At 43.8% G+C, this 19,879-nt stretch overlaps 11 protein-coding genes across 11 annotated transcripts; 5 read left to right on the top strand and 6 right to left on the bottom strand.

Moving 5' to 3' along the window:
• Positions 1–2: 2 nt before the first annotated feature.
• On the bottom strand, positions 3–2,672 carry V2V93DRAFT_330102 (kinase-like domain-containing protein). The gene is made up of 3 exons (XM_066907643.1): positions 2,196–2,672; positions 1,873–2,145; positions 3–1,819 (listed from the first exon to the last, which is right to left on the bottom strand). Exons 1-3 carry the CDS (start codon positions 2,550–2,552, stop codon positions 92–94), a joined length of 2,358 nt encoding a protein of 785 aa, XP_066768288.1. The 5' UTR covers positions 2,553–2,672; the 3' UTR covers positions 3–91.
• Positions 2,604–4,699, top strand: V2V93DRAFT_383337 (uncharacterized protein). Its single transcript, XM_066912190.1, has 2 exons — positions 2,604–2,683; positions 2,752–4,699. The coding sequence occupies exon 2, from the start codon at positions 2,890–2,892 to the stop codon at positions 4,531–4,533; it is 1,644 nt and encodes a 547-aa protein (XP_066768289.1). The 5' UTR covers positions 2,604–2,683; positions 2,752–2,889; the 3' UTR covers positions 4,534–4,699.
• Positions 4,569–6,375, bottom strand: V2V93DRAFT_398596 (amino acid/polyamine transporter I; the record flags this gene model as incomplete). Its single annotated transcript, XM_066912552.1, has 2 exons — positions 4,569–6,168; positions 6,289–6,375. The coding sequence occupies 2 exons, from the start codon at positions 6,373–6,375 to the stop codon at positions 4,708–4,710; spliced, it is 1,548 nt and encodes a 515-aa protein (XP_066768290.1). The 3' UTR covers positions 4,569–4,707.
• A 78-nt stretch (positions 6,376–6,453) lies between these two features.
• V2V93DRAFT_3800 (nucleotide-diphospho-sugar transferase) lies at positions 6,454–7,995 on the top strand. The gene has a single exon (XM_066912032.1). The coding sequence runs from the start codon at positions 6,687–6,689 to the stop codon at positions 7,836–7,838; it is 1,152 nt and encodes a 383-aa protein (XP_066768291.1). The 5' UTR covers positions 6,454–6,686; the 3' UTR covers positions 7,839–7,995.
• A 259-nt stretch (positions 7,996–8,254) lies between these two features.
• Positions 8,255–9,746, bottom strand: V2V93DRAFT_361894 (actin family). Its single transcript, XM_066908215.1, has one exon. The coding sequence runs from the start codon at positions 9,688–9,690 to the stop codon at positions 8,497–8,499; it is 1,194 nt and encodes a 397-aa protein (XP_066768292.1). The 5' UTR covers positions 9,691–9,746; the 3' UTR covers positions 8,255–8,496.
• A 398-nt stretch (positions 9,747–10,144) lies between these two features.
• On the bottom strand, positions 10,145–11,376 carry V2V93DRAFT_389315 (uncharacterized protein; the record flags this gene model as incomplete). Its single annotated transcript, XM_066912355.1, has 2 exons — positions 10,145–11,191; positions 11,254–11,376. The coding sequence occupies 2 exons, from the start codon at positions 11,374–11,376 to the stop codon at positions 10,145–10,147; spliced, it is 1,170 nt and encodes a 389-aa protein (XP_066768293.1).
• A 418-nt stretch (positions 11,377–11,794) lies between these two features.
• V2V93DRAFT_361897 (SPOC like C-terminal domain-containing protein) lies at positions 11,795–13,841 on the top strand. Its single transcript, XM_066908216.1, has 4 exons — positions 11,795–11,900; positions 11,958–13,047; positions 13,105–13,446; positions 13,507–13,841. Exons 1-4 carry the CDS (start codon positions 11,838–11,840, stop codon positions 13,788–13,790), a joined length of 1,779 nt encoding a protein of 592 aa, XP_066768294.1. The 5' UTR covers positions 11,795–11,837; the 3' UTR covers positions 13,791–13,841.
• A 108-nt stretch (positions 13,842–13,949) lies between these two features.
• On the top strand, positions 13,950–15,232 carry V2V93DRAFT_361900 (PRP38 family-domain-containing protein). Its single transcript, XM_066908217.1, has 6 exons — positions 13,950–14,030; positions 14,081–14,264; positions 14,324–14,367; positions 14,429–14,504; positions 14,561–14,717; positions 14,773–15,232. The coding sequence occupies exons 2-6, from the start codon at positions 14,219–14,221 to the stop codon at positions 15,152–15,154; spliced, it is 705 nt and encodes a 234-aa protein (XP_066768295.1). The 5' UTR covers positions 13,950–14,030; positions 14,081–14,218; the 3' UTR covers positions 15,155–15,232.
• On the bottom strand, positions 14,911–15,828 carry V2V93DRAFT_383344 (ribosomal protein S16). The gene is made up of 3 exons (XM_066912191.1): positions 15,721–15,828; positions 15,496–15,670; positions 14,911–15,436 (listed from the first exon to the last, which is right to left on the bottom strand). The coding sequence occupies exons 1-3, from the start codon at positions 15,795–15,797 to the stop codon at positions 15,305–15,307; spliced, it is 384 nt and encodes a 127-aa protein (XP_066768296.1). The 5' UTR covers positions 15,798–15,828; the 3' UTR covers positions 14,911–15,304.
• A 410-nt stretch (positions 15,829–16,238) lies between these two features.
• Positions 16,239–17,315, top strand: V2V93DRAFT_319461 (kinase-like domain-containing protein; the record flags this gene model as incomplete). Its single annotated transcript, XM_066907278.1, has 1 exon — positions 16,239–17,315. The coding sequence occupies one exon, from the start codon at positions 16,239–16,241 to the stop codon at positions 17,313–17,315; it is 1,077 nt and encodes a 358-aa protein (XP_066768297.1).
• A 671-nt stretch (positions 17,316–17,986) lies between these two features.
• Positions 17,987–19,857, bottom strand: V2V93DRAFT_361903 (Septin-domain-containing protein). The gene is made up of 5 exons (XM_066908218.1): positions 19,762–19,857; positions 19,422–19,614; positions 19,276–19,357; positions 18,620–19,219; positions 17,987–18,557 (listed from the first exon to the last, which is right to left on the bottom strand). Exons 1-5 carry the CDS (start codon positions 19,774–19,776, stop codon positions 18,311–18,313), a joined length of 1,137 nt encoding a protein of 378 aa, XP_066768298.1. The 5' UTR covers positions 19,777–19,857; the 3' UTR covers positions 17,987–18,310.
• Between the last annotated feature and the right edge of the window lie 22 nt (positions 19,858–19,879).

Raw genomic sequence — 19,879 nt, forward strand, 5'->3', positions numbered from 1 at the left:
ATTTAATCTTATAATATATAGACTTTGATTATATAAACATTTTATGACCAATAACTTAACATCCGAGTACGCCTAAATCTGACCATAATCATCATCTATACTCCGTTTTTTCCTCTCGTAGTACCTTAAACCCAGCATCCAATACTTCCAACCCTACATCCAGCGTCTCTAGAACCTTGCATAACTCATCGACAACCTGGTCTCTCGTAGTAACCTGTGATTCCGTCAACACCGTCAGAACATTCAAGTCTGGCATCGATGGAAATAATTCATGATTGGCTACCACAGGCACGGACTGCCACCCGTTCGAGCCTAGGTTCTCCGTCGCAACACCACCACCACCTCCTCCTCCAAAGAAGCCATTCGTTCCTCCTGCTACCTTATGCTGCTGCATCGGTGACTGCGGCAATGCCGGATTCCAATACATAGGAGAAGGTGGCGGAATAGGAATTTGTAAATTTGGTTGCCGAACTAAAGAAGGTTTACCAGCCTTTGACGGAGAGACAGGATGCACAGCTGCTTGTTGCGAAAGCGGAGTTCGTTTTGGAGAAACTCCTCTCGGTAATAAAGCTGCCGGTATTGATACCTGGGGTGGAGCTGAGACAGAACTTGGTGCTAGTGATGATGGCTGAGCGGGTTGGCCAGCGGCAAGGATTGGCGGAAGAGGTGAAGAAACAGGCGGGATCACTGGAGTTGGTGAACTTGATGGGGCGGAAGGGGGTAATGAGGATTGGGGTGACTGCTGTAAATGCATCTCCTTTGGACTGGGAGATCTTACATGAGTGGGTGAGGAGTTGGCTGAAGTCGGCGCTGAGCTGGTAGGTGGCGGCAAATTTGGTGTAGGCACATTAGGAAGCGGGGGTGGCATATGCTGACTATGCATACTGCGTGCAGTTGAATTTGACCGGAATAATCTGTTTGTAACTTTTGGTGTTGGATCAGGCGGGTGTGCAGCAGCGGCTGCTGAGACAAGATTCGACATAGCCTCCAATGTAGGGATCTCAATCTCAATAGGAGAAGATGATGCACGAATAGGTGACGCTATTGAATCACCTGGCAGGTGTATCATATTGGAATCAATGTCTAACATTGAGCTAGGAGCCGGATCTGTTTCTTTACTGAATAACTTCAGCAGCGGATGCGACTCATCAGAAGATATAGTTGAAGCATCTATCGGTTTGGATGGTGCGCTGCCAGGACGCTTTAGAGTCTCCGAGTCAGCTTCGTCGTGAAATTCTAGATTTTCTCTGAATACTGCAGTCGCGTCATTCGCCGATTTAGTTAAAGTCAAAGTCTCTGAGCGTTGGCGTCCCGATTTAAGATTCGGCAAGAGTGTTTCTGTAGTTTTGTTCTCGGATAGCTGATAATCTTCAACATCAAAATCCCAACCGCCTCTAATATCATTATCGTTGTCATCTGCAGGTCCGTCTTCAGTATCTATTCCAACTTGTGCTCCCATCGGACCGTTTTTGACATCGTTATCATCAGGTGAAACAGCAAGACTTCGTCTAACGTTTCCTTTATCTTTCCAATGCTGATATTTAACGATTAAATCTCTTAAAATTGAAGTAGGCACATTCTTGCAAGCTCGAATAAATCTAGTTTTGGATAATTCATCGGCACCAGGGCGCTCCTCAAACCTTTCGTTCAGACATAATGTCAAAAACTCTTTGAGTATGGCTGAATATTGAGGGCCTTCTAGACGGGGAGGTTTTTGCCGAGAAATCAAGTACATTGCTGCCATGCCATCCTGATCTGCGTATGGCGGTTGTCCCGTGGTCATTTCATATATAGTTATACCAAGTGACCATATATCGGCCTATAAAGTACTTAGTATCTGGCATTTTATGGCAGAAAAACAACAAAAAATACCTTGTAATTATACGTTGTACCTTCGGTAATAACTTCAGGTGCCATCCAATAAGGAGTGCCAACAATGGTACTTCGTTTCGGTTGGTTTGCCGAAATCTGCGCAGCAACACCGAAATCGCAGAGCTGAACGCCGCCGTCATTTTGAATCAATATGTTTGCCGCCTTGATATCTCTATGTATGATTCCCGCCTTATGAATGAAGGATAACGCAATCAGAGATTCACGAACAATGACCTGCGTGTATTTCTCTTCAATCTTGCCCACTGCAAGCTGCTACGCGACGTTAGCAGCAGTCCTGATAAATATCCACGGAATTAACTTACCAAAGTTCTCACGCTTCCACCGGAGCAAAGATCCATAATAATCCACAACCTTGTATTCACAAGATGCGAACCATGGTACCTGACGATATTTTGAGCATCGCCCTGCTTCAGCTGCGCAAGCATAGCGATCTCGTGCCTTACGTCCTTTACATCATCTTCCACGGTATCTAGATTCAGTACCTTAATAGCCACCACTTTCTTTTCAATCAGATTGTACCCTTTATAAACCACGCCAAAATTTCCACGGCCAATGATCTCGTCGCGTCGGTAATATTTGGCGATATTGACAGGGGCGGCGGCGGCGTTGGACGTTCCAACGCTTTCACCGTAAGACTCGCCACCTTCGTAAACCTGCATTGCAGCAGAAAAGAAAGGGCGAAATCGATTCTGGACCTTTTAACAACAGAAGCAGCTTTTTTTGATAGTGGTCCAAGTCTTGACGGTGTAGAAAGATGTCGAAGAAGGGGCTCGTGAAAGTCTAGGAACAGGTATGTGTGAATATAGTTGTGGTGTATATAATATTTTCCTAGTACTAAATCTCTTATTTATACACCAGCTTTAGAACTTTAATCGGTTGGGAATATGTGCGGCTCAAATTATTTTGGCTGTTCAACTAATTGAATGAATGGTAAATGATTTTACCTTCAAACTAATATATATTATACATATCTAAATCTCCTCTATATATATTTATATGGAGATGGACGGGAATCAGCTAGAAGCCATGAAGTTGAAAGATCAAGGAAACGGTTTTTTCCGGGAAAAGAAGTATGTCGAGGCAATTACTTCCTACACTTCGGCGATTACAACATTGAAACCAGAAACCAACGCCGTTTTCTATTCAAATCGGGCAGCTTGCTATATCGCATTAGAAAAATATGATCTGGCAATTGAAGACTGTCTGGCTGCTTTAGCAAAGGATTCATCTCATGTGAAATCACTAGAGCGATGCGCTCATTGCTATTCAAAAGTGGGACGCTTAAAAGAAGCAATTATTGAACGTCTTGCGTTAAAAGTCGTTACAGGAGATATTACAACATTCATGAACGAAGTTATTGAGAGAAGTACCTCACGAACAGAATCGGCGATGGGCAAACTGGTTAATCAATATGTTAGTCTTGAAGCGCAAAAGTTGGCGGATGACAAGACGCGATTGGTCTTTCCTGATGCGTCGGAGATGTATTCACATTTTGAGCTCATGTACCGACATCCACAGCTCTTGTCATTCAATTCTGAGGACAGTATATGGAAGGATGATTCTGCTCAAAACTCGCCAGACCATCATCTCGCTGCTATATATTCAAAAATGAAAGAACACTCATATGACAGCTACGTCGAGGCATTCTACATGGTCGATAGACTTATTGCCAGTGGAGCCCTTGATAACAACGACAACAGCAAGTCTGATATTTTTTCAATACGAGAACAGGCATATGAACTACGTGGCTCGTTTAATTATCTTTTAAAACACGAGGAAGACGCGATTGCTGATTATAAGCGAGCCGACAACAACTCAAGTCGCATTATGCTGAAACTAGCAACAGCTGTCGGAAATGCTGAAGAAAAAGTAAAATATCTTCAGAAAGCAGAAGATGCGGATCCAGCAGATCCCCAAGTTCAGTTCTTTCAAGGATTAATGAATTACGAAAGAGCAGATTACAAAACTGCTTTGACTTATTTTGACAAGATGCGTAGACTCGCTGAAGCGGCGGGCGACACTGAGAATATTATGTATGATATATTTTGGGTCTTAGCAAACTGGAGAAACGGAGATAAGACCGGTTCAATACGACTGTTGTCTAAGATGGAGAAGAAATGGGCTAGCAATCCGCGATTTATTTCAATGCTGGCGAATATCAAGGGCGATGGAGCTTCTACGTCTGAAAAGGTTCAACTTTGGAGAGACGCATGGGAAAGTGTTAAAGCTGCGCGACAAGTGAATCATGTAACCGATACCACGCCTTTGATGAACATTGCATCTCTACTAACGAATCAGTTGATGGAAGATATTTCAAAAGAGCGAGTCTCTCAAGACGACAACAGTCGCTGGCAAGCCATAGAAAGCGTGAATAAAGAGGCAATTAAAGAAGATCCACATTCACTACAATGCGTATTTTCATATGCATACAATCTTTCTTTTCAGCGGGATCGCAACGCAGAGGCACAAATTTATTTTGACAAAGCATTTAATCTTGCTGCTGGTCATTTGGCAATCTCGAAAGTTTTGAAAGCATCATTTGCTAATGAAGCCAAGCTTTTCTTGAATCAACGGTATCCTGAGCAGGAAGATCTTATCGACATGATGTTAGTGGCTGAAGATCTCAGAACAGATTTTTGAGTAAATAACATAGATGTCTTTGATACTTAAATGATGCCCCCTAGAAAAATCTTTATTTTTGTCTTTTGAAGGATGTCTCCATTGTCCGTTACAATAAATGATAAATTGATATTCCATGCAGTATTAACCATTAGTCTATATACTAATTCCTCATACAATAAAAAACTATATGCGCTACTCTAACACAATTCTCTTCGACACCCGCAAATATCTTACATTCTCATTTCCATCCTCATCTGTAACGTACTCATTCACAATTTTATACTCACCCAAAGCAGGCATAATCTTACTCCAAACTAACCAATATATAGCTCCCATGAACAGACACCCCATTCCAAACACTGCAATGGTAACACCAGGATGATCTGTTCGGCCAGGAGGACTGACAAGTGGTAAATACATTAAAAAGAAATTTGAAAAAAGATATGTAAGCGTGATCGGTAAATAAGATCGGAATGGTGATTCCCATTGTTCACGCTTGTTATATTGCAAATAAATCAGTCCACCCGCAACCAGTGCGTTGATCCACGCTGACGGATACGTATTTAAATCGATAATAAATTCGTACGCTTCTCCTGGTGGCGGTACAATCAGCACAAGAACGGTAACAACCCAATGCAGAAATAAACCGCTAACAGGAGCGCCAAGAGCGTTGACTTTAGCAAAGAACTTTGAGTACGGTAAAATACCTTCCTTGCCAAACTCGCAATTTACTCGCGCATGTGCAAATGACACAACAAGAACATTGCCCAAATTCGATAATGCCACAAAGAAAGGTAATAATCTGGCACCAGCTGAGTCACCAAATACGCGCCTGAAAAATAATCCAGCAACAATTACTCCCGAATGTGCAATCTCATACTTCGGAATCACTGCAAAATATGCTACATTTGCAAGCACATAAAGCAACATAACACCTCCAATTGCTAGAGGCGCCGCAACAGCAAGCGTGCGCCTTGGATTATCAAGTTCAGAGATGACGTAGTTTGCATTTTCCCAACCCCGATAAGAATACACGATCCGTAGCAGCGCGGTAGCGTAGTTGTAAGTACCCCCGCCGAACCCAGAATTCTCAAACAGATTCGTAAAATTCCCGGGATTCTCAACATTGGGAAGCCATCCAAAAGCCGCAAAAATACCGGTAAATACAACGAGAATGAGAACGAGAACTTTGAAGACTCCGAGACCGTTGAAAAGGGCTGTTCCAGCCGCTGGATGCAAAGCATGTAAAAGGACGACACCAGTAATGCACAATACAGCAATAATTCGAGCGGAATGTTCAGAAGGGTAGTCAACACCCGCAGCAAAAAGAATATATCGACCAAAAGCGAGCGAATTTCCCGCCGAGAAACCGAGAAGAATCATCTGACCGAGAAAGATGCAGGTAATGAGGTACTTTGGCTTCTGATACACTCTTTCAAGATAATTCTTTTCGCCACCATTTTTAGGTATTCCAAGACCAAATTCTAAAAAGACGGATAGACCAGTGAGAGAGAGGACACCACCAACGATCCAAAGCAAGATAGAGGCTCCGACTGATCCCGAGGCAAGAAAAACGCCAGATGGAGTCGAAAAAATACCCGTTCCTATCATTTTGTTGAGAATTAGAAATACCGCTGAAGCAACCCCCAGCTTCTTCGAGCGCGGAAGTTCAGGAATGCCTGCTAGTGCTTCGCCAAGATCAGCATCCTCAGTAATTATCAGCTGCTGAGCAGCTTGACTCTCGAGACCGTCGTCGCCTCGCGGTGAAGCAACCGGCGGAGAGGATATTGAAGCAGCAGCTGCTGACTCCAGCGATGTGGTAGTTGATGTCGGGGCAAGTGGGTGATCTCCCTCTGCCATGTTTGCCGAAGAAATCCTGAGCAGTTACGACAATTGGTCACTGGGGGACATATTTCGAGCAGATATCGGAGGCGATAACAGGTTATAATACACCTGTATTATCTGTGATAACCTAAGCTTGCTGATGTAATGCGGCTGTGGTGGCTGTATGTGGCCGTGCGGGATCTACGCAAGCACTTGCCCCTGAGAATGCCCTTGCTTCGAAGCCGTCGGATTACAGTGAAACAAATCTCCCAAATGCTATCTCTTTCTCTTCTCTGCAAGAGCCAGGTTTGAATTTACGACTCTCGAACAAATTCCTGCAAACTGTTATGGCTGGTGGTCGTCCTCAACGCAAACGGTCGCCTGTCGTCCTCGCAGTCTGCGCCGTTCTACTTCTCTTTCTTCTCTTTCGCACTGCCTCTCGCGGCACTACTCCGCAGTCCTCGCCCGTCACTGCCTCGGCAAAGCACCCTGCCCATGCTGCGCACCGCCCGCAGCCAGATCTGTCGACTCCAGAAACGCTCGATGCTTTCCGGAGCGCGACGGTCAAGTCTCTAGCCGAACTATTTCCTTACGACCCTAGAATACAGACGTCCTACCCTCGGCATATATGGCAGACATGGAAGCATTCCCTCACGGATTCGAACTTTGAGCACCGTTTCGTCCGTACGACGGAGTCATGGACACATCTCAATCATGACTATACGTTCGAAGTCCTAAACGACGCTGCGGCTGCTGCTATGGTCCGCCAGCTTTATGCATCGATTCCGGACGTGGTCGACGCGTACTTTGCAATGCCTGTGCCTGTGCTGCGTGCTGACTTTTTCCGATATTTGATTTTACTAGCTAGAGGCGGAGTTTATTCTGATATCGATACGCTTGCGCTGAAAAGCATCAATAAGTGGTTTTACTCGTCGATTGGTCCCCTTAAAGATGGCGAAAAACGACACCAAGTCGTCGATATATCCGACGAAGACGCAGCCAAACTACGAGCCAAACTTGAAGCTGAGACTGGTCTTGTAATAGGTATTGAGGCAGATCCTGATAGAGAGGACTGGCATGACTGGTATGCTCGACGAGTGCAATTCTGCCAATGGACAATTATGGCAAAAAAAGGGCATCCTGTGTTGGTAGATATTGTCTCTCACATCACAACCGAAACAATTCGCCGACGTGCTGCAAACGCACTTGTACTACCAAAGTCAAATGAAGCGGGCTCACAAATCATGGATTGGACTGGTCCTGGAATATGGACTGATACAATCTTTGAGTATCTCGAAACAGACTGGCATTCAGTCACAGGAATTACTGAGGGCAAGGTAGTGAAGGACGTTTTAATTCTCCCCATCACTTCTTTTAGCCCTGGTGTTGGTAGCATGGGTGCCGGTGAAATCACGCATCCCCGCGCATTTTCACAGCACTCATTTGAAGGGTCGTGGAAGCCTGAAAAGGACCGGCATATCGGCAATGTCAACACTTGATTTTATAGACAATTGTGTATTTGCCCTATACTGCTGCGTATGGTTTTTATTTGATTAGAATTTCTTAACTTGATTTTTGATTATGGGTTCATTCAATATTGTCTGGGATTGACATTGTACATGTTTTCATTTATGGTTTTTTGGAGAGACCTGCACGTATTACAGGTTTTGTACAGCTTTTTTTCACCTTTTTCTTTATTCTCTAGTAGCTCGGGACCTGTCTGTAAAACTCGTGGCATGGTTTCCACGCATTGTTTCATAATAAAATAGGCGTTTAGCAGCCCGAGCTTATATTTGTGATTACCTTTTTGAGATGAGGCTTTGTGACGAATCTGATGAATCGTGTTTTTGTTTTGTACATACTTATATACATACTGAACAATTCAGATATGTGAATGTTTACACAATATACTGTATGGTGTTTGATTATCATTTGAAATCTAGGAAGTTTTGTATTACACGGGGCATATTGTACACAAATAAATGGCCGGGCGTGCGCTCATGCGTTTACTTAAGCTTTAGGCACGTGCAACATAGTAATAAATTGCTCTAGCAACTATGCTCTCATTTAGATGTGGCTATAGCCTGGAGTCATTTTTCGTGAGGTAATCTTGCGATATATTGGCCCTGATACTTATCGGTATATACAATAAAATGGCTAAATGCATTTGATGTGAATTAAATCCGGGTTCTCCTGCCATTCATCTGCGCTTACCCACATCTTGCGAAATGTACTTAGCCCAGCTAAGATCGATCCTCCTATCCATGTAGAGTACTTCCGCTCCGGTGGCGCGTATATTCTCAGCTTTATGTCTTTTGGAGCGAGTTGCTTCATTTCGCTCAGTAGTCTATCGCCAAAGCCGCGAAGTAGGGTTGTGCCTCCTGACAGGACTATGTTGGAATATAGTGGCCGTCTGAGGTCAACGTCTACCTTCGAAATGCACTCTGATAACATTTCAGGAATCCCCGGATACTCTAATCCAAGAAGAGAGGGATCGAACAGCACTTCTGGAGCTCGGAATCGCTCGGCTCCTAGTTTAAGAACATGCCCATCAGGAAGGGCGTATTCATCTGCTGCGGATCCAGAAGCACCTGACGAAGATGTACCTGTAGTCGGCAGTGCTGGTCCTCTTCGTTCGTGTTTCCGAGCCTCGCGTTCTTCCTTCCGCATATCTAGTGCAACGTAACACATTCGTTCTTTTATATTCCGGACAATTTCACGCTCGGCTGAGGTATGCAGAACCACACCAGAATGCTTTCTCAACTGCAGTCCCAATTCTTCAGTAACGTCACGGCCTCCAACGTCTATCCTTCGTATCGCATTCGAAACTGCAAAACCCTCGTACACTGGTACCGCGTGAGATACTCCATCGCCGGAATCTAGCACCAACCCAGTTGTTCGTCCCGAAGCGTAGAGTGCTAGCACAGCTTGTACACTGACAAATAATGCCGGAATATTAAAAGTCTCAAAGAAAATCTCTGCTGTCCGTCTTCGATTACCGCGTGGATTGAGGGGTGCTTCGGTGAGAAGTACAGGATGCTCTTCGGACGAGACCTTGATCCCTTGCGTGTAAACGTAATTCCATATCCGTTCCATATCCGCCCAATCTGTGACTACGCCGTGTTCAAGAGGGTATCGTAGCTTTAGTAATCCGCGATGAGCAGTAGCCTGTGGTCCGATAAAGATATCGTCCTCTAAAGCTCCAGCCATGACACGAGAGTGCTTAGGTCGGCCTACTAGAGTCGGAAAATATAGCTCTGGCTGCTCGGATCCAGCGAATCCTGCTTTAAGCTCGCCGGTGCCATTGTCAAGTACCAGAGGCTGGTTTAGCAGCTGACTTGGCAGATCCATGCGGGTTGTTTGCTGTTGTTGCTGTTGTTGTTGTGAAGAGAATGAGCTTGTTGTAGTGAGTGTTTGTGTAGGTAATCGTGGGACGCGTCGCGAAACTTTACTCGACGCGCTTGGATAAGCTGTCTGTTCCTGAACTTCTCCGCATTAATTTCGCTATTCTACAACAAAAGATCAACAAAAGACTATACATAATCTGCTTGCGTTTAAGGTGACTCGACTGGGTTTTTTTATTTTCATTTTTCAGCTTAGCGATACTGCCAGGCTGCTCAAATGGGTATTATGTAGCTTCAATGCGAACTGCCACTCTAGATAATATCGGAACTGAATTGATTATAAATATGTACAAATATGTCAAAGTAATATATTCCACTCTCGTACTGATTAATGAATGGATCTATGTAACATGATAAAAATCTTTAGAACGCTAGTGTACAATATTCACTATCGAAGCACCTTATTCCAAGAAAAACTTCCTCGAGCTTTTGCAAACATCCTTATCACACATTGGACATAATACCGGATACTGCTTGCTAGTGACTTCTTCATTTTTTAAATGGTCGTCAACAATGTCCGCAAGCGCTTTGATGAATTCTGGGTGTCCATTCAATGAGGCTGCGCGCGTAATTCCCTCTGCACCAGCCTCTCCAATGATCTCAATATCTAACTCATGAAGAGTCTCAATGTGGTCACTGGTGAAAGCAATCGGAATTAAAATCATATCGGTCTGTCCCTTCTTGACCAAATGGGTCACTGTGTTTTGCGTCTGAGCACCCAGCCAAGGCTGAGGTCCGACTTGACTTTGCCAGACTAATCGGTAAGGATTCTTGAACTTTAGCTCCGTCATTACTGCGTAAACGGTTGCGGCGACTTCTGCAGGGTAGGGATCACCCCGATTGACAACAGTCATCGGCAACGAATGCGCAGAGAAAAGAAGCATCACATCATCTCTCACACTCTCGTCATAAGTCTCTAATTGTTGTTGTATGATTTGAGAAAATGCTCGTACGAGTCCCGGATGAGTCGGCCAGCGGTCGATAACGCTCCACTTGATTGTACGCCCAGGATCGACTTTTTCGCTCAGTTTCCATAGCTCGTTAAGAGAGCTTCCTGTGGTGGAACAACTATACTGCGGATACTGAGTGAATGCCACCGCACGCTTGATTCCATCTTCTAACATCTTCTTCATTGTGTCTTCGGTCAACGGATTCGCATATCGAAATGCAACATATGGCAAGTGCGGTGCTGTAGCCGGCGCGATCTCGTCAAGCAGCTTACACATTTCTTTGGCTTGGTACTCGGACCATTTTCTGATCGGTGATCCGCCGCCGATTTCGGCGTAGTGGTGGGCTATCTTCGGCGTTCGGCGCCAGGCAATGAATTTTGCGATTTTGTCTTGAAAACGGCCGAGAGGAATTAAATCGCCGTCTTGAAAGAGACGCAAGAGAAAGTCGTAGACCTCGGAGGTCTTCGATGGGCCGCCCATGTTTAGAAGCACAACACCCTGAATTCATACATGTTAATATGTAATTTCTCACAGAGGCGGATACTAGAGGAAGAGCTTACGGTGGGACCTTTCGAGGGAGGAGCGGTGGCAGCAGTCGCAAGAGACCGGCTGATCACAAGAGACCGGCGGATCAGCAATCGAGCAGCAGGCACACGCCTCGACAGTAACGACAGACGAAACATAAATATCCTCGAACAAGAAAGCAACCAACAAGACAGAAGAAAGTAAGCGGATACTAAGGAAGAAGGCTAGATGTTGTTATCAGAGCTTTGGCGCACAAGTAGTTCGACGCCACTGCTTAAATCAGGTGTTCGAGCTGTCTTCTTCCCAATGAATGCTCCAAACAGCGCGACAACAAAAAAACTTGCAATTAAAAAAGAAAGTGTAAGAATATAGATATATTTGCAGACCAAATAACACGTTTATGAAAACAATTAGTATCCTGCCGATCGATAGGATTAACAATCGATTCGCTCTCGCTCGTCCTCGCTGCGAGCCGCACATGAACATCCCTAATTACCTCTTTAGTAATATAGGGGATCTTAACTTTGATAATAAGTGACAGATACTCTTAAGCATATTCATTGTTTAATGTCTTGGCCTTTTGATTTATACTATGAACGTCTGAGCTAATAAGCCCGTAATGAATGCTGAGCAGGCTTCCGGGGACAGTTTCCCTTTTGACGTCGATCCTCTCGCCGAGTTTGTATGTTTTCAAAGCCCACCATCCTGAATCTTACGCGTTTTAACATCCATACTCTAGGATTACAAAAACCACAAATGCGCGATTCTATTCTGCATCGAAGTCTCACCGTCAATGCTGATGCCGCTGTCAAAAAGTCGTCATGACAGTGACGATGACCCTGCGCCGACGCCTCTAAGACGCGCTCTCGTGGCTGCATATCATGTCGCGCAGGAGCGTATTATCTCGAATCCTAATGATGCTATTGGCGTCATGCTCTTTGGCACAGAGCACAGCGATGATCCACTGAATCCCGGTTGCTCAATGTTGATAGACCTTGATATTCCTGATGTTAAAGGAATGAAACATTTGAAAGAAGTTCTCGAGTACGAGGATTCATTTGAGGAAATCGCGAAACCTGCTACTGCGCCCCCTACAATCCGTGATGTCTTTTTCTATGCCGGCCATAAATTTTTCTCCGCAAAAGAAAACTATACGTATCGGAGGTTATTTCTAATGACAAATACCGACCTGCCGCCAGCGAATAGCAAGCAAGATCGCAGCGCGGCACGTACTCGTGCTAGTGATTTATTTGAGACTGGAATCCAGATCGAGCCTTTTTTTCTTAGTTCACCGCCAGACTTGATTTTTGATCCAAGCAAATTCTACGAAGATGTTTTGTTCATGAGCTCCTTGAACACTAGCGACGTTATTAATGAGAAGCATATGATGAATGAAATATCTGAGGAATCAATGCAGCCTCTGTTGACCAGCGATCGTATAATTCTCGAATCAAATCTCAAGGCTCGACAGGTGCCGCAGCGAGCTACCATTAGTATGCCAATGGAGATTGTGAGTCAAGGAAAACTTGTGATTGGAGTTAAACTGTATATTCTCTATAAGCAGTTCAAAATCTTTTCAAGAGCAGAGTCTCTTTATATGTGTGACGACGGTATTTCGAGGGTAGTAAGAAGTAAGCGGAAACCTGTTGGATCCTCCTTCGATGAAGATGACGAATCCGACAGTGATAGAGCGGCGACTGCGGATAGCAAATCAAAAGAAGAGGAGAAATCTGGTGAAAGTGCGATAAAAAAAGGTTACTTGTTCGGCGAACAGATAATACCGTTCACATCTGAAGAACTACGGGAGCTTCGATCTCTCAATATTAAAGGTGACATTTCTAAAAGGACAGCTTTATCTTCTTCAGATTACTGATTCAGATTTCTAGGAATCCAAATTATTGGGTTCAAGCCGGCCAGTATGCTTCCGATTCACATGATCAGCAAAGAATCATACTTCATATATCCATCCGAGGAAGATTATATCGGCTCGATTCGCACGTTCGCAGCATTGCATAGAGTCATGATTGAAGATAATAAAATGGCAGTTGCCTGGATAAAACCTGGTGAAAATGCATCAGCAATGCTGTGTAATATAGTCGCGTCCAAGGAAATCATTGAGAAAGTTAACAAACGCGAAGAGCAGATTCAGCCTCCAGGAATGCATGTCATTAGAATACCCTTTTATGATGATATTAGGGAAAGGCCCGATAATTCTCTATATGCTCCATGTATGAAGTTCCACTCTTATTACTCTCCTTGTCTAGTTTTACTAATATTGGAACCCCTAGCTGGACCTGCAACAACGGCAATTGCCTCCCAGGTTATCAACAAATTGACACTGAAAGGAGGCTACGATCCTTCCCGCTACAAAAATCCGGTAGTTCAGCGACATTATAGAGTTCTGCAGGCTCGGGCTTTAGAAGAGCCATTTGGAGAAGAGGAAGAAGAAGAAATGGCTAAAGAGGACAAAACGGTGCCGATGTATAAGGCTATTGATAAGAAGGTCGGCAATCTGACTGCACAGTGGAAGGAATCAGTTCGCAATGAAATCCAGGGCAGAGTTCGAAAGTAACAATACACTATTTTCTCTTTTTCTTTTGTTCTAAATACATTTATTCCAGCATGTGGCTGATATTGCATAATGTATGGGAGCTATAGCCCTAAAACCCTACGTACTACTTTTACTTAATTTGTGTACCAGATTCGAGATTGAGATCACATTGCGCAACCAAATAAACCATAGATCCTAATTCTTAATAAGTAAACTATTTGTAGACTGTCATACCAGTCTGCAAACGCGATAAAACTAATTGTAAGTTCTTATGTTTCTTTTTACATATATTGAGCCCTAACCCGCCACAGGTTTTAATTGAACATCAAACACATCCCTGAGCAAACAGTTCTTGACATTCAGTGCTGTCGCGATTCGCTATGTTATCGAGGAGGTAACCATACACATAACCATAGACTTGCATTTAAATATACGGCTATAATACTTAGATGGCTGAAGAAGGAGGGCCACAGCGTGGGATCACGCTCGAGCGCGGTATGTATATTTATGGATGAGCTTCTAAATAATTTTTAGAAGCTAATGTAATGACCCAGGGCTTGTTGGTGGGAACAAGACGGTGCACAATATGAATCCTGCTGTATGTGTTATTTTTCCTTTTATTTATCGCGAGAATAGAGAAGCTGACGAGTGCGATGTAGAGATTAATTGAGAAAATCATTCGCGAACGAATTTTTGATTCGTTATACTATAAAGAGCAGTGTTTTGGATTATCAGGTAAACTCTCAATTCTTATTGTTTAGAAATTTATGGTGTTGACTTATTTTTCCTAGCTGCTACGATTTGCGATAGAGCGGCAGAATTGACGTATGTGGGAGGCCAGTACGGACAACAACGACCGACACCATTTCTTTGTCTTGCTTTCAAAATGATACAGCTTCAGCCTGAGAGAGAGATTGTTGAGGAATATTTAGCTGCCGAAGACTTCAAGTACGTACTACTTGTATATTGAGAGGAACAAAGATACTGACAAATTTGTTATAAGATATCTACGAGCTTTAGCAGCATTCTATATTAGATTAACTTATCCTGCAGTCGAAGTTTACAAACTGCTGGAGCCTTTACTTGCAGACTACCATAAACTGCGAATACGAAATATGAATGGCTTTAGATTAACTTATATGGATGAATTTATTGACTCATTGTTGAACGAAGAAAGAGCTTGCGATATTGCATTGCCTCGATTGCCGAAACGGACGGTACTTGAAGATTTGGAAGAGTTGGATCCTCGGGAAAGCGCATTAGGAAGCGAATTAGATGACAGTGATGACGAAGACGATGAAGGTGCAAAAAGTGACGAAGAAAAAGGTGATAAAGAAAAAAGTGATGAAGAAAATAGTGAATACGGAAACGGTAAAAGCGAGTAATTTTAGATTAGATTATGTACATTTAAGGGCAGAAAAAATTCTATACAAGGAAATCGACCGCTTTTTCCACTCGTGTACTTTGTAATTAAAAAGATAACGCCGGAGTGATACGAAGAATAACAGCACGAAGAAGAGGTTGGCTGTATTAGCTTAGTTGGTCTGCTCGTTTGCGGTCTCAGTGGGCTCTTTCGGAACGGTTGCCTGCTCCGCTTGCTTAGCCGCTTGTTCTTCGGCAAGTTTCATATAATACAATTTTTTCTCTGTCGGAGGGAGAAGTTCAAACTTTTTTTTGAGTAATCGTTAGTATTTGTCGAGTTCCTCGAGTTACAATGGAAGCATACCTTTCGGAAAATAGAGGCGACGGTGTCGGAAGGTAAAGCACCAACACCGAGCCAGTACCGAGCCCGCTCAAAGTCGATATGGATTTCTTTAAATTTCTGGCTAGTTCCGGGAAGTAATTGCGTCGCAGCGTTGTACGTGCCGATGACTTCGATGGGCTCTTTTCGCAGACCGCGCCTTAAGGATGAGTTAGGAGAGATGATGAATGTTTGGCAGAAGGCACTTACTTATTATCTGATACTGTGATGTTGTAGATCGGCTGCCGGACCTTGCCCATACGAGCAAGCCTTATACGAACACCCATTATTGTGGTTTGTGTGAAAAAGGATTGTAGTAGAGCGACAAATAAAACGTAGAAGAGCGAGCGAAAGAAAAATTACGTTTGTGATCTATGTGACTCAACGTGACTCAACTAGACCAAGGATAGCCCGCAAAGAGTTCTCGCCTCCTGTTCGGCTTCGAACGCGACTCCACTTGTCTCCACAACGAAGCAATACTCTTCTTGCTGGCCTTTTTGGATTATTTGATGCTTTGTCCATAGCCAGGCTTATTTCGGTTCTTATCGTTTGCGCTGTTAATGGCCAACTGAGATCCTCCGCAAAACATGTTCCTCAAGCGCGCCGCCAGCTCGTTCTCTCTCTCCTCTCACAACTCAGTCGCCTCTTCGACGCAGGACTCCACGAAGTCGTCGTCGTCGGCGTCTGGAGTGGAGATCCCGCTTCCTCCAGACTTTTCTCCGCCGACTATGCCGCTCTCCGCAAAGTACTCGTCGTTTAATCTCGCCCCGCTTCGCCGCAACACAATCGGTAAGGGCTCAACCGCAGTTGTCAAGACCGTGCACGCTGTATCCGACCACAATAAGATCTACGCCGTCAAAGAGTTTCACAAGCACGGAGGCGCCTACGACTCTGAGCACGACTACAACGCGAAACTTGCGGTCGAATACGAGATCGTTAAGAAGCTCCGCCACCCGAACATTGTTCACACGGAGGAACTCTGCCTAGGTCCACACTCGCGCTGGTGCCATGTTATGGAGTACTGTGCAGGCGGTGACCTCTTTGCACTCATTAAATCGCAAACTGAGCCTATGGCCCCCAGAGAACGGAATTGCTTGTTCAAGCAGTTACTCCGTGGTGTCGCTTATTTGCACTCCGTCGGGGTGGCACATCGTGATATCAAGCCGGAGAATTTGCTGCTTACTCTTGACGGCACTTTAAAGATTTCAGATTTCGGCGTGTCACACGTCGTACAGGAAGATATACCTGATGGTGAAGTCAAGCTCTGCACTGCTGTCTGCGGATCGGAGCCATATATCTCGCCAGAGGTATTCCCGGCCGAAGATGGATCTGTATTATACGATCCTCGCACGCTTGACGTTTGGTCTTGCGCAATCACATTTTTCTGTATCACATTTGGCGGACATCCTTTTGCAAAAGCAGACATGAGCGATGCACGATATAAAGAATACGTTGAAAAGCTTGAGAAATTTTACAATAAACATCCCGACGCGGATTTTTCCAGCAGCGACTGCGAAGACTTTCCTAATGTTCGCATGTTGACACCGTTTAGTAACGCGTGTCGGCGACTGATTCTCCGCATGCTCGAGCCTGATCCAAAAAAGCGGATTACTGCTCAGCAAGCTCTGAACGACTCGTTCGTACACCGAATCGAGCTGTGCTGTATGACTACAGACGCTGATATGGATCCTGCTGCTCAGGGGGTCGTCATCGACGCCACCGATAAAAACTCACAAAAGAACTTTTCAAAGGCGCCGATCAGACGGTCGCATTCACATTTCGCAAATAGCAAGAAGAAATCATAGCAGCTGAGTAGTTGAGGTCTACTTTTAGGTATTGCTTTTGTTTATCTGTCGTAGGATATGTTCTAGCGGGTTTTGGAATTATGGCTTTCTTTTTATATGCGGCTATTACAGCAGAAAAAGAACTATACTCTTGGAGAAGAAAAAGAAAAGTTAATAATTCAGACTTTGAACTTATGTTTCGCTGTTAATTAGATTCTTTATGTGATATAGATTTCCAGTCTGAACCAATTTCGTTTTTTGGGATTCATTCTTTACTTTTCGTCTTTGATGGTTCGTTATGAATGTTGTGCCTTGATTCGTTTTATTTCTTTTCATTTGTCTGCTGAGCGGCAAAACGTGATCAACTTTTTCTGTTACAATTTTTTTTTATGAAATGCCCGCTAATCAACGAGCATCTCTTTCTCTCTCCATACCGAGATCTAACCTCTTTTGCTTGTTATTGTTGTTTTTTTGTTGAGTTTAGTAGTAAAATAAACATGAAAGAAGCAGCTTTCCGCTGGTTCGGGCTTGTCTTCCTCTAAATATTTATATTGTCATTGATGAGTTTGCTGATACTGAGCTCATTTGCTGAGCTCATTTGCCGAGCTTTGTTTCCTTTTCACGATGGTTGCTTTAGTGCATGACGTTGGTTTAGGGGTTACCACGAAGAGTAATTTGTTTGTTGAATCTAACTGGTCAAATTAAAATGAAATCAACAATTGAAAAAAAAAGTATATGATTTATGAATACAAAAGAATAAAAACACAGATAATACGCGTTGTTGCTACATGTGCGCTAAAAAGTTATTTTATACCAGCATATGTCGAAGCAGCACTCTGCGTTTCGCAACTGGAAACAAAAGCAAAACCCATAAAATAAAACGTAAACGTAAACGCGTAAAAATAATATTTTCTTGTCTTTGAATAAAACGTCCTTTTTTGTTATTATTACCATGTCAGGTGTGGGCTCAATTCTCACTCAAAAAAGGGAGGTTAAAATATGATTCAAACAAGTTTTTACTCGCCTCCGGCAGTAATCGCACTACTGGCATCATCTTGCGAAGCCACACTAGATTCGCGAGCGAATCTCGCCTCCATTTCACGCAATTCATGTTCACGAACAAGTAGTTCTTGCCGCTTTTCTGTGATTTCACGCTGTACTTTAATTTCAATCTCGCGTAATTTTTCTTCCTCACGACGTAATTGTTCTTCTTTGAGCATAAAGGATTGGTTTGCTAACTCCTCGGCATTTAAGCTTTCATCACTGTGACGTATAAGTTAGCATAAAGAAACATTTTTCGATGTTAAAAGAGATGGAATACGTACTGTCCTGAGGTAACGCCTTTAGAAAGTCTCTCCGTACGATAATTCTCGTACAAAAAGTAATGAGTGATTTCCTTCAAGTCAGCCAAATGTGAACCCAGCAGCGCACCCCGCAACAATAAGAAATCTGAATGCTTCGGATTCTCGACTTCAACATATCCCCAAGGATACTTTCGCGCGAGCTTCTCTTGACCGTCAATATCGAATGTCTGCTCAGAGCCGACGATAGCGAACGGCAACCTCGATCGTAGCTCGGCGTTTTCGTCAATTGTAAGCTCGTCGTCTTCTTCAACATCATAAGGAAAATTGTAGATAGGGATTTGATAATAGTCGATGTCCTCCATAATCAGCTTTTTACTCTCGGCCAACTCAGTTGGTGTCAAACTATCTGATTTACCGATCACGGGGATAATGTTTACGCGAGAAGATAAGCGCTTCATGATTCCAATGTCTAGCTCACGAAGACCGTGGCCGGTGGGTGTGATAAAGTAGAGTAGAACATGGACTCTGTTGTCGCGGAAGCGGGGGTTGCGTTTGATGCGCGACTCTTCGGCTAGAATGTCATCGTATTGGCGCTCTAGAAATCCAAGGATCTCGGCAAAACTGATTATATAAATCAGTAAATAAATAAGTTAATTAACTCAAAAGCAATAACACACCAAGCCTCGTTGTCAATATTGTCGCCAAATCCTGGAGTGTCAACAATGTTCAACGACACACGCGTTCCGTCCTCTTCGAGTTCTATAAAGAATCAGCATTGCCAACAGCTATCAAACACATATTTAGATTCTAACAACACACATACCAACATTAACAGAGCGAATACTAATTCCTTTCTCCAAATGTGCATCTTTGGGCTCGAAATTATCAGCCGCCTCGTTCGATAGCACCTTACGATTGCAAAGAGTATTGACAAAAGTTGTGCGGCCGGTGCCTGAAACGCCAGCAACCATCAGACAGAACTGAATGCCCTTTTTGACATTCTTCTTTCGGTGGATCTGGAAGAGCTGTTAGTATCATGTCATAAGTTTGAGGACTGTTTGAGTGAAGTCTGTTTTGAAAACGGCCGCCGTCTGCAGCCACGCGACTGCAGCCAAACAAGCCACGCAGCTCAGAAAAAAAAATGACAAAAATATTACACATACAGTAGCAGAAGACATCTTGAGGCAACTATCGCAGAAAAAAGAGTAGGAGGCACACGAGAGAGCAGAGGGAGATGGGAGGGTTGATTTAAAAGGGGCCTGGCTGCGACGCGCTTTGAGC

The sequence above is a fragment of the Kockiozyma suomiensis genome (genome assembly GCF_038497685.1).
Source record: "Kockiozyma suomiensis strain NRRL Y-17356 unplaced genomic scaffold V2V93scaffold_1, whole genome shotgun sequence".
Taxonomy (NCBI): domain Eukaryota; kingdom Fungi; phylum Ascomycota; class Lipomycetes; order Lipomycetales; family Lipomycetaceae; genus Kockiozyma; species Kockiozyma suomiensis.

Coding starts and splice junctions, on each gene's coding strand:
- V2V93DRAFT_330102 (XM_066907643.1), bottom strand. CDS start 2,552: ATGCAGGTTTACGAAGGTGGCGAGTCTTACGGTGAAAGCGTTGGAACG. Junction 2,146..2,195: donor GTGGAAGCGTGAGAACTTTG/GTAAGTTAATTC, acceptor AACGTCGCGTAG/CAGCTTGCAGTGGGCAAGAT. Junction 1,820..1,872: donor GTACAACGTATAATTACAAG/GTATTTTTTGTT, acceptor AGTACTTTATAG/GCCGATATATGGTCACTTGG.
- V2V93DRAFT_383337 (XM_066912190.1), top strand. CDS start 2,890: ATGGAGATGGACGGGAATCAGCTAGAAGCCATGAAGTTGAAAGATCAA.
- V2V93DRAFT_3800 (XM_066912032.1), top strand. CDS start 6,687: ATGGCTGGTGGTCGTCCTCAACGCAAACGGTCGCCTGTCGTCCTCGCA.
- V2V93DRAFT_361894 (XM_066908215.1), bottom strand. CDS start 9,690: ATGGATCTGCCAAGTCAGCTGCTAAACCAGCCTCTGGTACTTGACAAT.
- V2V93DRAFT_361897 (XM_066908216.1), top strand. CDS start 11,838: ATGAATGCTGAGCAGGCTTCCGGGGACAGTTTCCCTTTTGACGTCGAT. Junction 11,901..11,957: donor TCGATCCTCTCGCCGAGTTT/GTATGTTTTCAA, acceptor TCCATACTCTAG/GATTACAAAAACCACAAATG. Junction 13,048..13,104: donor TCGATCTCTCAATATTAAAG/GTGACATTTCTA, acceptor TCAGATTTCTAG/GAATCCAAATTATTGGGTTC.
- V2V93DRAFT_361900 (XM_066908217.1), top strand. CDS start 14,219: ATGGCTGAAGAAGGAGGGCCACAGCGTGGGATCACGCTCGAGCGCG. Junction 14,368..14,428: donor TGCACAATATGAATCCTGCT/GTATGTGTTATT, acceptor AGTGCGATGTAG/AGATTAATTGAGAAAATCAT. Junction 14,505..14,560: donor GCAGTGTTTTGGATTATCAG/GTAAACTCTCAA, acceptor TATTTTTCCTAG/CTGCTACGATTTGCGATAGA.
- V2V93DRAFT_383344 (XM_066912191.1), bottom strand. CDS start 15,797: ATGGGTGTTCGTATAAGGCTTGCTCGTATGGGCAAGGTCCGGCAGCCG. Junction 15,671..15,720: donor ATCACAGTATCAGATAATAA/GTAAGTGCCTTC, acceptor CTCATCCTTAAG/GCGCGGTCTGCGAAAAGAGC. Junction 15,437..15,495: donor TCGCCTCTATTTTCCGAAAG/GTATGCTTCCAT, acceptor CTCAAAAAAAAG/TTTGAACTTCTCCCTCCGAC.
- V2V93DRAFT_361903 (XM_066908218.1), bottom strand. Junction 19,220..19,275: donor AATATTGACAACGAGGCTTG/GTGTGTTATTGC, acceptor TTATATAATCAG/TTTTGCCGAGATCCTTGGAT. Junction 18,558..18,619: donor AAAGGCGTTACCTCAGGACA/GTACGTATTCCA, acceptor TATACGTCACAG/TGATGAAAGCTTAAATGCCG.